This window comes from Oryx dammah, unplaced genomic scaffold, assembly GCF_014754425.2.
Source record: "Oryx dammah isolate SB20612 unplaced genomic scaffold, SCBI_Odam_1.1 HiC_scaffold_14, whole genome shotgun sequence".
Taxonomy (NCBI): Eukaryota; Metazoa; Chordata; class Mammalia; order Artiodactyla; family Bovidae; genus Oryx; species Oryx dammah.
In genome coordinates this window covers 36,660,496-36,672,177 of record NW_024070198.1, presented here as the reverse complement: position 1 = coordinate 36,672,177, position 11,682 = coordinate 36,660,496, and the positions used below count along the sequence as shown (strand labels likewise).

General features: G+C 56.1%; 1 protein-coding gene across 2 annotated transcripts; it reads right to left on the bottom strand.

The window, feature by feature from the left end:
* Positions 1 to 5,403: 5,403 nt before the first annotated feature.
* EMX2 (empty spiracles homeobox 2) lies at positions 5,404 to 11,676 on the bottom strand. 2 transcript variants are annotated; one of them, XM_040254771.1, is made up of 3 exons: positions 11,154 to 11,676; positions 9,106 to 9,290; positions 5,404 to 6,900 (listed from the first exon to the last, which is right to left on the bottom strand). In XM_040254771.1, the coding sequence occupies exons 1-3, from the start codon at positions 11,560 to 11,562 to the stop codon at positions 6,733 to 6,735; spliced, it is 762 nt and encodes a 253-aa protein (XP_040110705.1). In that variant the 5' UTR covers positions 11,563 to 11,676; the 3' UTR covers positions 5,404 to 6,732. The 2 variants fall into 2 exon arrangements, with proteins under 2 accessions (XP_040110705.1, XP_040110706.1); XM_040254772.1 differs by lacking the exon at positions 9,106 to 9,290 and having other exon boundaries at positions 6,797 to 6,900.
* Between the last annotated feature and the right edge of the window lie 6 nt (positions 11,677 to 11,682).

Here is an 11,682-nt window from a genome sequence, read left to right as displayed (position 1 = left end):
ATTGGAAGGTGATTATATGGTAATTGCTCATTAGTGGTGTATATTTATCGCTGTACCTTATGTCAAGGCCATGGGAATTGTGTAGAGTCTGTTCTCTCATTTCAAGGATCAGTTTCAGAAGCAGGAGCGAAGCAGGCAAGATCAAGTTCTTCCTGACGTCAGGGTCCAGCCGAGGGCTGTGGAGACCCGCGCTATATATAGGACCTGGAGCTAGCTGGGGGCAGGGGCGGCCTGGGGCCGGGCTGAGACCAGGAGCCAGGCAGCCAGACCACTGCGGGGCAAAGCAGGTCCTCGTCCGGGAAAGAGGAGAGGCGTGGGCTGGGGGCCCTGGATCATTTTCCAAACGCGACCCCATCCCCATTCCAGGCACCTCCCTGGCGCATCAGGTGCCTCTGGGTCCCTGGGCTTATGCTGGTAGAGGAGACCTTGCCCCTGCGTTCTCTGTAGGACTCGATGGAGGTGTGCAATAGATGTGGGTTAGAGGGGGTACCGGGGAGGCTTGACTGGTCCACTGGGTGGGAGACACGGAGAGGGATGGTCAGGCTTGATTTAGAGCCACGTAGAATTTGCAGTGGTGGAGACCCGGTCTTCCTCCGCGATCTGATCGCCTAACAGTTGGTCAACTCCCACCTCCTTGGCGGGCAAAAAAATATTCTCTCAATCCCTTCACCCAGCGAAACTGGGTGCAGGGGGACGCTAGTGCCAGCTTGGTGCCTAGTAGGGGGACCCAGAGCCGCTCGATGGTAGGCGGCTAGAGCAGGGCGAAAGACGCAGGAAGAACGGCTGGGCGTGAGCCCAACTCAGCCCCTAAGCCAGTGCCTGAGCTGGGAACTTAGGAAAGGCAGGAAGGCAGGTCTGAAAACCCGAAGGCGCGGAGGAAAGACGTGGAGACTAAGTCCGCATGCAGGTGGAGATGGGAGCAGAGACGAGTCCGTGGGTCTCCAGCAGCTCGGAGGATCCTGCGGGGGCTCTCGGAGACCCAGCCTCCAGCCGAGCATCCTCGCACGTGGGCGTGATCTTTGGCGCGCTCTGGCGCCCCCTCCTAGGAGTGCGACGCGCCTTTGCCCTACGCGGACCCCAGCCCGGAGCGCTAGGCACCCCTACTTGCAGTCCCGGCGAATCCCTCCCAAGTTCCCCCAACCCCCGCGGGGCAACAGGCACTAACGAACAAAAGGCCAATTAGACGCCTGGGCTCTGCTGATGAATGGACCTTTCGCTTTCAAGCGTGGCACCGCCTCGGGTTTCCCGGAGTCCTGGGTCGCGCCGGGAGAAGCCACCTCCCCGAAAGGGGTCACGGTTGGGGTCGGCGGGTTCTCAAAACTCCCACTTCCCGCTCGCCGAGGGACGAGTTGGGGGAAGTGAAGGCGGCGGCCGAGCGGCCGGCGCGGAAGCGGAGCTGCGGACCTGGCGCGCCTGCGGCCCCGCAACTCGGCCTTGGGGCACCGCCGCCCGCTGAACGCGGCAGGCCCGCTTCCTCTCCCGCCCGGCCTGCCGCTGCTCGGAGGCGGCACCCACGTAAACCAAACGGTGATTGCCGGAATAAGAAAGGCCTGCCTGGAAAAATGCGCAGTTACCAAAAAAACCCCCAGCTGTTTGCCAAACTCCAGGGCGAGTGGTGCGCGGCGGAAACAATAACCAAACCCAAGCTTTCTCACTAGACACGCGTGTCTAGATCCCGCGACACACAAGTGCCGCCCCGGTGGCTGCACGGACGCCATCACCCGGGACGCCCACACAAACACGGAAAAATGTTCCCGCGAGCCACACACACCGAGGTCGTTCCCATCCTCCGAGATCCACAGCTATCGCGGGGCTCACGGCCACTCGACGCTGGCACACGAATCCACGCACAACTGTGTTTCTACACCTCTGTAAGCATGCTAATTACAGCCGCGCAGCTGCACGTTCCTGTCCGAACTCCATACAATCTGGACGCACAAGGAAAGCTGGCCACCTTGACACACTCTCAAATCTACACACGCAGGACTGGCCTCTCCGGCCTCTAACTCACACAGTTAGCACAATTAGCACCTACACACCCTGACTTCACTCCTGGCTCAGACATACAAGCACAACTGTTTTACAGACCTAACTCTTACACTCAACCTCTACAAAGTCACAAGCGCAGCCTCCCGCCCTAACTCACGTCCCCACCCTTATTCCGAATTGCAACTGCCCACATGCGGGGAGCCCAGCCCAGATCCCCCCAACGGCGGCGCGGGGCCCCGGGCCAGGCCTCCGACCCGCCAGAGTTCACCCCCCCCCACCCTGCCCCAATGGGCCTGCGCGTCCGAGACTTTGTTTCCTGCGACTCGAGGCGGGGACGGGGAGGAGCCGAGGTTTCCAAGGCCGCGCGCAGGCCCGAGCCCCCTTTCTGCCTGGCCCGCTTGGCGAGGCTCTCTGCCTGCCACAATCCGCCCCTAGCACAAAAGTGGCCCGGCAGGTTCCGGGCCGCCGCCAAAGCTCCCGCTCTGGCTGCGCTTGGCTGCCAGAAACAGAGCTGGAGCGAGCCGGGGGTACGGGGCACGCAGAACAAGAGGCAGAAGCGGGTAACGGTCCGGAGGTCCCAGGCTTTCATCTCATGAGTTTCTGATGCCTTGAACTCAACCACCCTCCCCCCGACCTCTGCTTGCGCCTACCCGGCCCTTTGCCGCCCTGAGGAATTGGACCCCAAATGAGAAATGCGCGCCGAGCTTCTCTGTACCTCGTAGGAAGGAGAATGAGGTTGGGGCACCCTTGCCTTGTACATTCCGTTTGACCCTTGGGGAAACATTAACGGAGAACCCATGCCTCTCGGCTCCCTAAACCCACTCAGCTCAGGTGAACTCACACAATCGACAAGAGAGCGAGTCATCGATCAGACGTGTAACCTACATTCCCATCCGGGATAACAGGCTGGACACAAGGCAACATGCGTGCAGCTCCAGGTGTAGCGAGAAAAGCCGAACCTGACCCTGGATACCGACTGGGCCCTGCCAGGGTTACCTAGGCCTGGTACCCATGAACCACGAGGGAGGACACAGACCTGCAGCACACAGCTCCCAAGCTGCCCTCCCCAAGGGGCTCCAGCCCAGCACGCGCGCACTGCGACGGGGACGCAGCCGCACAGCACACGCGCCCCGCACCCTGCCCCGCGCCCCGCGCCCAGATAGTCATCGTGGGATGGCATCTCGCAAATATTTATATTCCTCGGCGCCACGGCAGCCCGCGTCCACATTAGACCCTCTAATCCTGCCACTTTAAATAGATGAATTAATAAAGCAAACGAGCGGCTAATAAGCTGACTGTCCAGCCTTTTTGAGGCGGGGGAAGGACTCGAAAGTGCGCCAAATTTGTTTGCAGTGGATCAAGGCAAGCCGCCTCTGCTTCACTTTCTTTATCTTAATTCCGACTTGAAAAGATATAATTATCTAGTTTGAACAGAGCTGCTATCAAATCCTTCTTTGGGCCGGGAAGGGGGGCGTTGGAGTGGATTGCGGCTCTCTGAGCCGCTCCGTGCAGCCGGAGATAGCGCGTAATGAAGATGTGGAGGCCCGAGATACAAAGGGCATTAACCTCATTAGCATGAAACCTTTTCTTCTTACCATTGTGGGACCCTTTCAGCCGCCTAATCCCCCCTATTTTCAAAGCTTGGTTTGTAATAAAGCTTTTAGTTTTTTTTTTTTTTTTTCAAAGCTAATAGTATTCTCTGATGATTTTATTGCTGTTACACTACATAGGACATTTATCAAAAAATAATAATAATAATAAATCTTCATCACCCTCCCCCTTTTCTGGTACTTAAAAAAAGAGAAGTATACACTTCTTGCAGAAATAAGCCTTTTGTCAAGATGGGAAATTTTCTTCAGGAAAGGCTAGTCTGAATTTTAACAGGTCTGTGCTGCGTATTTGAGGCGTTTTGGGCTTGAGGAAGTGGGTCGAAGGGAAAGGCCTCTAGTTTAAAAGAAAGAGGTGCGGAGGTGCTGCAGCAGGGACTGCGTGCGAAGCACAGAGGACAGCTACTGGCCACAGAGTCCCACTGTCCAAGTGGCTGGAATCCCTGACTTGAGTCCCCAGGATACACAGGGCAGCACCTGTCCCCCTCTCCTGAAGCATACCCCTCTTCTGAATCAGCCCCTTCTGGCCCAGCATCCTCAGAGCCATCTCCCCCAGTCCACACACACCTTTCCAGGGAGTCTGCGTGGAAATGCCAGAGTTCTCCAGAGAAACAGAGAGGGAGGAAGGGGGTGAGAAAGGCAGAGATAAAAAGGGAAAAAAATAGAGAGAGAGACCAAGAATGAAATCTACTTTAGAAGAGAGGAAGGGAGGGAAAAAAAAGAAAGAAAAATTTCCATAGTGCCCTATAGTCCCCACACGTGCACAGAATGTCTAATCTTAACTTTTCAAGGCAGGATGTTAACAAAGCTTGTATTTTTGCCCTGCATTGTAACTTGGCCTTATCACAGTGTAAAGGGTGGGGAGATTGTCCTAAATTATGTCCAGGCAGCCCCCCTGGATCCGTGGATTAAGAGATTAAAGGAGACCACTGGGCAAGGCCTCCTCTTTCCCCTTCATATTCCTGGTATGATAATTGCTTAAACTGATTTGCACTTTCACAAAAGCTCGCAGGACGCTTTGTAGCTCGAACAGAACAGACGAGGTTTCTCTATCAATGGAAATAAAACTGATTAATGCAGCCTATCAGGATAAGAAGCAAATGAAGCATGCAAAAACAACCTCGTACCCCCAGAAGGGGGAAGGAGGTAGGGGGAGCTAAGTTTCCTCCAAGACTGGTTACAACTTTTTCTTTACTGTTAAAATTGAGAGTTGAAGGTTTCTCAGAATGCTTGCCTTATAAGGCTGCCAGGCCCTTGGGCTCATCTCATCACCTTTAGCAGATTAGGGCTGGAAAGAGGAAGTAAAGAAGAGAGGGAGGGAGGAGAGAAGGAAGGAAGGGAAGGAGGAAGAAAAAGAGAGGGAGAAGAGACATATTTCAGGAGTTTGAGGTCAGAAACACATTTTTAAAATCCTAGGATTCTGATTCTGCTGTGTTTTCCCTAATCCTAGGGAAATATTCTTCAGTGCATAGCTATATGTCTAGTTGTTTTTTTTTTTTTAATAACTAGAGGTTAAGAGTAGTAAGCATGTTTAACCTGAAATTCAAATTAAACTCCTTCTTTAGGCCATGCAATGGGCAAAGTTCTGGATGGAAAACTTTTCTTCCATCTCTTTTCTGAAGGACTTAAGTTTTCCTAATCCTCTCCCTTTTCCACCCTCTTCTCTCTTTAAAATGCCCAAGAATCCATCAGTCTGGCCCTTTTGTGGGTGGTGAGCCTGTGCTGCTTGAGCCTAGTTGGGGAAGGACCACACTCAAAAAGATGCTTTAAAAAAAAAAATCACTTCAATTTCCCAAGACGACTACTCTGAGGGCATATTGATAAATCTTTATTGACAAAATATTGACATTGACATACTTCTTGGAAGTATATAGTGTGTTAGAATTCTAACAAATTAACACAAAACACAAAAATATTTACATTCTGGTATAGAAGACATTAAGGAAGCATTTGTCACTCTCTTTAGTAAGTCTATGATCTTGAAATAGAAACTCAGTGCTTGAAAACTTGCCGCAGTGTCCTTGGCCATACTTAACATCATCCCCGCTAACTACAGTCCTTCAGTTTTTGCAATATATAGATTTAAAGTTTGGAATGGCCTTTACGGCAAATGGTTGAACTCGGCCAATATCTTCAATGACTAAAAGGAGAAGTTTACTTCGTGGTTTTAAGTCTCGGGATGTTAGGAAAGGGAATGTCCAAGAAATAGAATTTAGGTTTTTTGTTGTTGTTTCTTTTCCCAGCACAAGTTCTGACTCCTCTTATGGGCACCCTCCCCCTCCACCCCCAGCCCCCCATCCTGTTCCCCGTTTCTCTGAAAGAGGACCACTATTGCTGAGCCTACCTCATTTAGCTTTCACAATAACTTTGACATCAGAAGGTATCAAAAAGTGTTTACAGACTGCACATTTCTTGAAAAAAAAATCAAAATAAAAAACACACAGAACCTGTCTTTAAAAGGAAAAGAAAATTACAATTCATTTTCTGTCTTTAGACACCATTCGCCCAACAACTGCTACATGCAATTCAATTTTTTGAACAGGTGTGGGATGGGGCTGGATATGGAATCTCGATTGTTATTATTACTAATTATTTTTAAACACTGGGGGGAAAAACACTTCGAAGGGCAAAATTTTAAAGTCCTGTGCCTGGTTGGGTTTTTTTTTTTTTTTAATCATCACCATTAGCATCATCTTTTTTTTTTTAATTGGACTGCAATAAACGGAATACCTGCCAATCATCTTGTCTTGCTGGTTTGGCATTTGACTGACAGCTCCCCTTGTCAGAGCGCCTTCGGCTTTGCCACCTTAGGACCTCTCTCTCTCTTTCTTTCTGCCTCACTCACTCACTCAGCTGCCTCTTTAGACAAGGGTAGCGTGTTCATCAAGGAGCCTCCCGTCTTCTGCCATCTAGGCGCGGCCTCGGATCAGAACCCTGCGTTCTGCCGCCCGTCTACGTCGCGCCGCAGCTCCTCTCTCTGACTCCCTGTCCCCTTCTCCGTGAATGTGTGTGTGCGGTTGTTTTTGTTTTGTAGGGTTTTTTGTTTTCTTTTTTTTTTTTTTTTTCGTCTTCCCCTCCTCTCCCTGTCTCTGTTTTGCTCTGTGATGTCCGTTTCGGTGGGGTTCTGTCTGTGTTTTTAATCGTCTGAGGTCACATCTATTTCCTCGGGACTCGCCTGCTTAGTGGCGATCCTCCACCGGTTAATATGGTGCGTCCCTTTTTTCTTTTGTTGCGAATCTGAGCCTTCTTCCTCCAGCTTCTGCCTTTTGAACTTCGTCCTTCGGTTCTGAAACCATACTTTTACCTGCAGGAGAGGCAGAGAGGGCGCGTTAGTATTCCTGCACAGCGCCCTCCTACCTCCTCCTCTATTGCCTGGCCAGATCCTGGGCCGAGACTACAAAAGTCCAGTGTCCCGGGCCGCGCATCCTGTTAAGCGGCACCCCCACCCCGCTGCAGCCTTCCCTTGGGGAACAGAGCTCCTGTTGCCAGGCCCCGGGAAGCCTGGATCCCGGCCCTTCTGAGCCCTCCTGGGGAAACCTTTCCCCTGGCCCCGCTGGCTCCGCGTGCTTGGTGCCCCTTTTAGCTTCAGCCAGCTCAGGACACCCACATCCCCGTTGAATGCAAAAGCCTGCCAAACGTTGGGAAGCCCCTATAAAATAATAAGTAAAATTAAAAGGTCCCTGACCCCCCTCTGCCTGACCAGTGCCGCAAAGAGTTCATTCCCGCTGCTGGGCCCAACGTGCTTTCTATTTTCTGCCGGTTTCGGCAGCCACTGACTAAATATAGCGCCTCCTCTGCAAGGCCTGGGCCCTGGGGTAGGCAGTCAGGATTTGCCTGCGCTTCCTCCTCTGTGTCCAGGACTCTTGCAGGTGAGCAGGAGCGGTTGAGGGAGACAGTCGGGGGTGGGGGTTTGGGGGGAAAACTAGAGGAGACGGTGGGGTACAGAGCCCTGGGGACTAACCCAGATGAATCTTTTCAGCTGGGAAAAGAGGCTCAAAAGTGAAAGCTTCTGCAAGATCTTGGGATAGAGGGGAAGTAAAAGGAAAACTGAGAAAGACAAGGGAAGAGCCCCCTCTGTCCTCTTCTTGACCAGCTCCAGGGCAGGCCAGGGCCACACTCCCACCCCGTCGCATCACTTCCCACCAGGGCGGGGCTGGCGGCCTGGCCTCACCAGAGAGCCGCTAGAAGTCTGGGGAGCACTGATGTGGGACTGGGTTGCACCGGTCCCTGGGGGAGATTGGTGATGGGTCCCTATACAGACCAGACCAGACAATGGCGCTGCCCAAGCTTCTCAGCAGCGAGGGACAGGTGAGGAAAACGGTGGTGACTGCTCCTTCCGCGGCCCCGGGGCTGTCCCCACTCTGCTAGCAGTACCCCCAGGCCCCTAAAGTCCGCTGGGCTTTTTCCTTTGAGTCGGCAGGCCCAGGTCCCGGCTTGCTCTCCCCGAATGCCCCCAGTCCCCCAAAGTGTTCCCTTGAAAAAGCCGAGCTGGAACAAGGCTGAGTTTAATTTGCTTTGAGTTTGCTAATTGAGGGGGAGGACGATTCATTTCTCCCCGGCGCTCGCCCAAGGCGCGCGTCGGTGCGCTCGGGGCTTGACACGCACACAAAGACTCCAGGCAGCGTGGGCAGCGAGGCGGACAAAGACCACCGCCGCCTCGGCTATCCAGGAGAAATCAGCCGGGCCGCGCCTTGTGCCGGGCCCCGCACCAACCAGCGAGGCCCTCCTCGGTTTTGTCTGGGGGGACGTTTTAAAACAAAAGCCTCGACCTCTTTGCGCCTCCCAGGAAAAGTGTTACAACTTAATCTGCCCCAAAATGTTACTGTTTGCCGGGAACTTTGACACCGCCCTGCGGCTCCGCGTACAGTTGCGCCTACTGTAGCCCGAAGCTACCTCCCCAACCCCGAGGCAGGCCGGAGCCTGGCCCGCCGGGGGACCCTGTTGCGCAGCAAGGGTCTGCCTTAAGGCAGCCCCTCTCCGCAGCCTCCTGGCTCAGTTTCTCCGATTTAGGGACGCACCCAGGATGCCTGGCTCAATGGCCTGACTCTCCTGTCCCCTCAAGGGGAGTAACTGGGAGCTGTCCGTGTGAGCCGTGAGCCTCTGGCAGCACAGACCTCTCTCTTAACCCACTCCAAGCCCTCTCTTCCCAGCCTAGAGCCCCAAACGCTCCTACACTTCTTCCTGGCCCCAGCCGTGACCCCAGACTCCCACCGAAAGTCTCATCAAAAGTGCAGAGGTGTCTCAGCCAGGAGCTGTGAGTCCAGCCCGGCCCTCCAGAAACAGCAACTCAGCCGGTCCCCTCCCCCGCCCCCACTCCCCGGAACCTCCAGCCGGTCGGCTCCTACAGTCCGGTGCTGGAGCCCAGGGAAGCCAAGAGCCCCTCAAAACAAACATCTTGAGCCCAGGGCGTGGGAGTAACTCCCGGCCTGTTGGCGGAAGGCCCTCGCACTTTGCGGACTGCGTGTGTCTGGGGATCCGGGATGCGGTGGTCGCGCCGGGGCCCGCTCACCTGAGTTTCCGTGAGGCTGAGGCTGTGCGCCAACTGCTTCCTCTCGGCGCCCACCACGTAGTGGTTCTTCTCGAAGGCGTGTTCCAGCCTCAGAAGCTGGGACGGGGAAAAGGCGGTGCGGATCCGCTTCGGCTTTCGGGCCAGCGCGTTGTGCAAAAGGAAGCTCTCCGGGCTTGTGTCGTTCCCTGCGGGAACACAGCAGAAGTCCTGTTAGAGGGGGCCATCCTAGCCCGGGCCGCGCGCTTCTCCGGAGCCGGGCTGACCTGGCAGAGAGCTCAGGGCCTTCGCGGACGTAGCCGGTGCGGCTTGGCCCAGGGGGGCTCGGGCCCCTCCAGATGCGCGAAGGGAACGCCGGTCCAGCCGCCTGGCCCTGTCCGCTGGGCCCGGACCTGAGCGGCTGCCACCCAGTTGTCCTAGGCGGGCTTTGCAGACCCCCGGGCGCCGCGGGCCTCGCCACCTCCGCGCCGGGCACCCGGGGATCGAGGAGGGGGCAGCAAGGCCGGATCCGGGGATTGGCGCCCTGGACCCAAAGAAACGGCTTTCTCTTTTTTTCTCATTTCGGAGAAAAGTTTGCCCCCGGGGATGAGGGACGGAGAGGTGATGAGCCGCTATCTAAAGTTTTCTCGGGGACGTTTTTAAGTCTTTCTCCTCCGGAAAAGCGCAGAGGCCGGGCGTGTCGTTGCAGCCCGGGCTTCACAGAAATCTCTCCGGCGAGTGCGCAGGGTTTCTGCTGCCGCTGCCTCCCCGAGGTCCTGGCTTCCCTGCTGCCCTGCTCCGGAGAACTAGGAGACGCGAGCGAAGACATCGTAACCCGGGGGAGTAAGGAGCTCGGGCAACTTTTAGGACTGTTCGCGGCCCCCGAAGATCCCAGCTGCTCCGAGTCTGGTGTGAGGACCAAGACCGTGGCTGCTGGAGAATGAGAAAAGGGAGCCCTAAACTTCGCAAGCGAAGCCAGTTTCAGGTTTACTCACTGGGGCAGGAAATCGATTCACCAAAAACCACCCAAAAACAAACCGACAGTTCACGGGGGAATGGAGGCAAATTCGGTCTGCGAATAAGGGTAAAACGTTGTTTTTGTTTGGTTTGGTTTTTGAAATTAAGGAAGAGGGGGGTCTACCCGACTTTAGGCGCTGGCAGGAACGCAAAGGGTTAACAAATGGACAAGCCGCCGAGTATTGATCGGCTGCCTCCGGAGGTAGGTCTTTTCCCCGCTCGGATCGCCAAACTAATTACTTGTCCCCTTTACTGGAGTTTTAACTTTCCTCCACCCTCCACCCAGAGAAAACAAACAAATCCCAAAAAACAGCAAGAAACGAAAACACCCAAACAGATTTCCTCTAGCCCATCTTCCGACCCGGTTCATTTCAAAAGAAAAACAAAAACAAAAAGTCCGAACCTGCCTTCCCGCCGCGGCAGCTCGGCGCCGGAATTGAGCAGGTCACCGCGAGAGTACCGAGCCTGGGAGAGGTTCCTATCCGCGCGGGTTCCCGCCCCTCCCCAGCCTCCGAAATAAGCAGGATAAAACAACCCCCCACCCCAGACTTTTCTCTGGGGGCGTGGGTCTCTTTGCTGCCGGAAGAGGGTCAGAGACCGAGGCGTCGCGGGCCTAGGAGGCAGGGGCACGGAGTGGGTGGCGAACACGCAGTAGAAGGCGAACCTGGGGCCGGGCCCTGCCCGCGCCCCTCGGAGCCAGGACGGCGAGAGCATAGCCGAGGAGACGGAGAGCCTGGGCACCCCGCGGGCCATGGATTCCTCGGCGGCCAGCACTCGGAGCAGGCTGAGACAGCCCTCGTTGAGAGCATTTGGAGGCAACTCCTCTGCGTCCCTCACTAAAGGGTCAAGAGGCCTCAGGCCAGCCCCCAACCGGCCGCAGCTAGGAGACTGGGGACGAACACCATGCCCGACTCCTCGCCGCCCAGTTTCCAGACGCAGCGCGCCGGCGGTCGAGCCGGAAAAACCTCCATCCAGGCCTCGCCGGGCGCCCACCCGGAGCAGGCCGAGGGCAGCGTGGGATGCAGCGCTCCGCGGCCCCGCGACGTGGCACGTACCTTGGAAGCGGTGGCCCAGATATCGATAGCGATGGATGAGCCAGGGGTAGAAGGTGGACGGGTCCCGCTGCTGCGAGGCGAAGAGGGGGTGTGGCGAGTGCGAGGAGGGCAGGGGGTGGGCGGCCAGGGCGTGCGGCGGCGGCACCGGGTGCACTGGCACAGCCGGGTTGGGCGGGTGCGAGACCGCCTCGGCGAACACCAAGTCCGGGTTGGAGTAGACGCCCCTGCCGGCGGCAGCGGCGGCGGCGGCGGAGTGGAAGCCGTTGAGGAACGGGTTTATGGGGCTGGAGTTGGCGTAGCTGAGCGCCGCGGGACGGATGGGATCCTCGGAGCGCGAGGCGGGCAGGGGACTGTCCTTGGCCACCAGTGACTCGATGGTGAAGCAGCGCTTGGGCGCCGGCTGGAACATGCTGCGCCAAGGAGCGGGCGCCCGGGGCTCCCGGCTCCCGGCGACCGCGGCGCGCTGCCTCCGCCGCCCGCTGCCCGCTGCCCGCGGCGAGAACGGACGAGAATTGGGGACTTGTTTGGT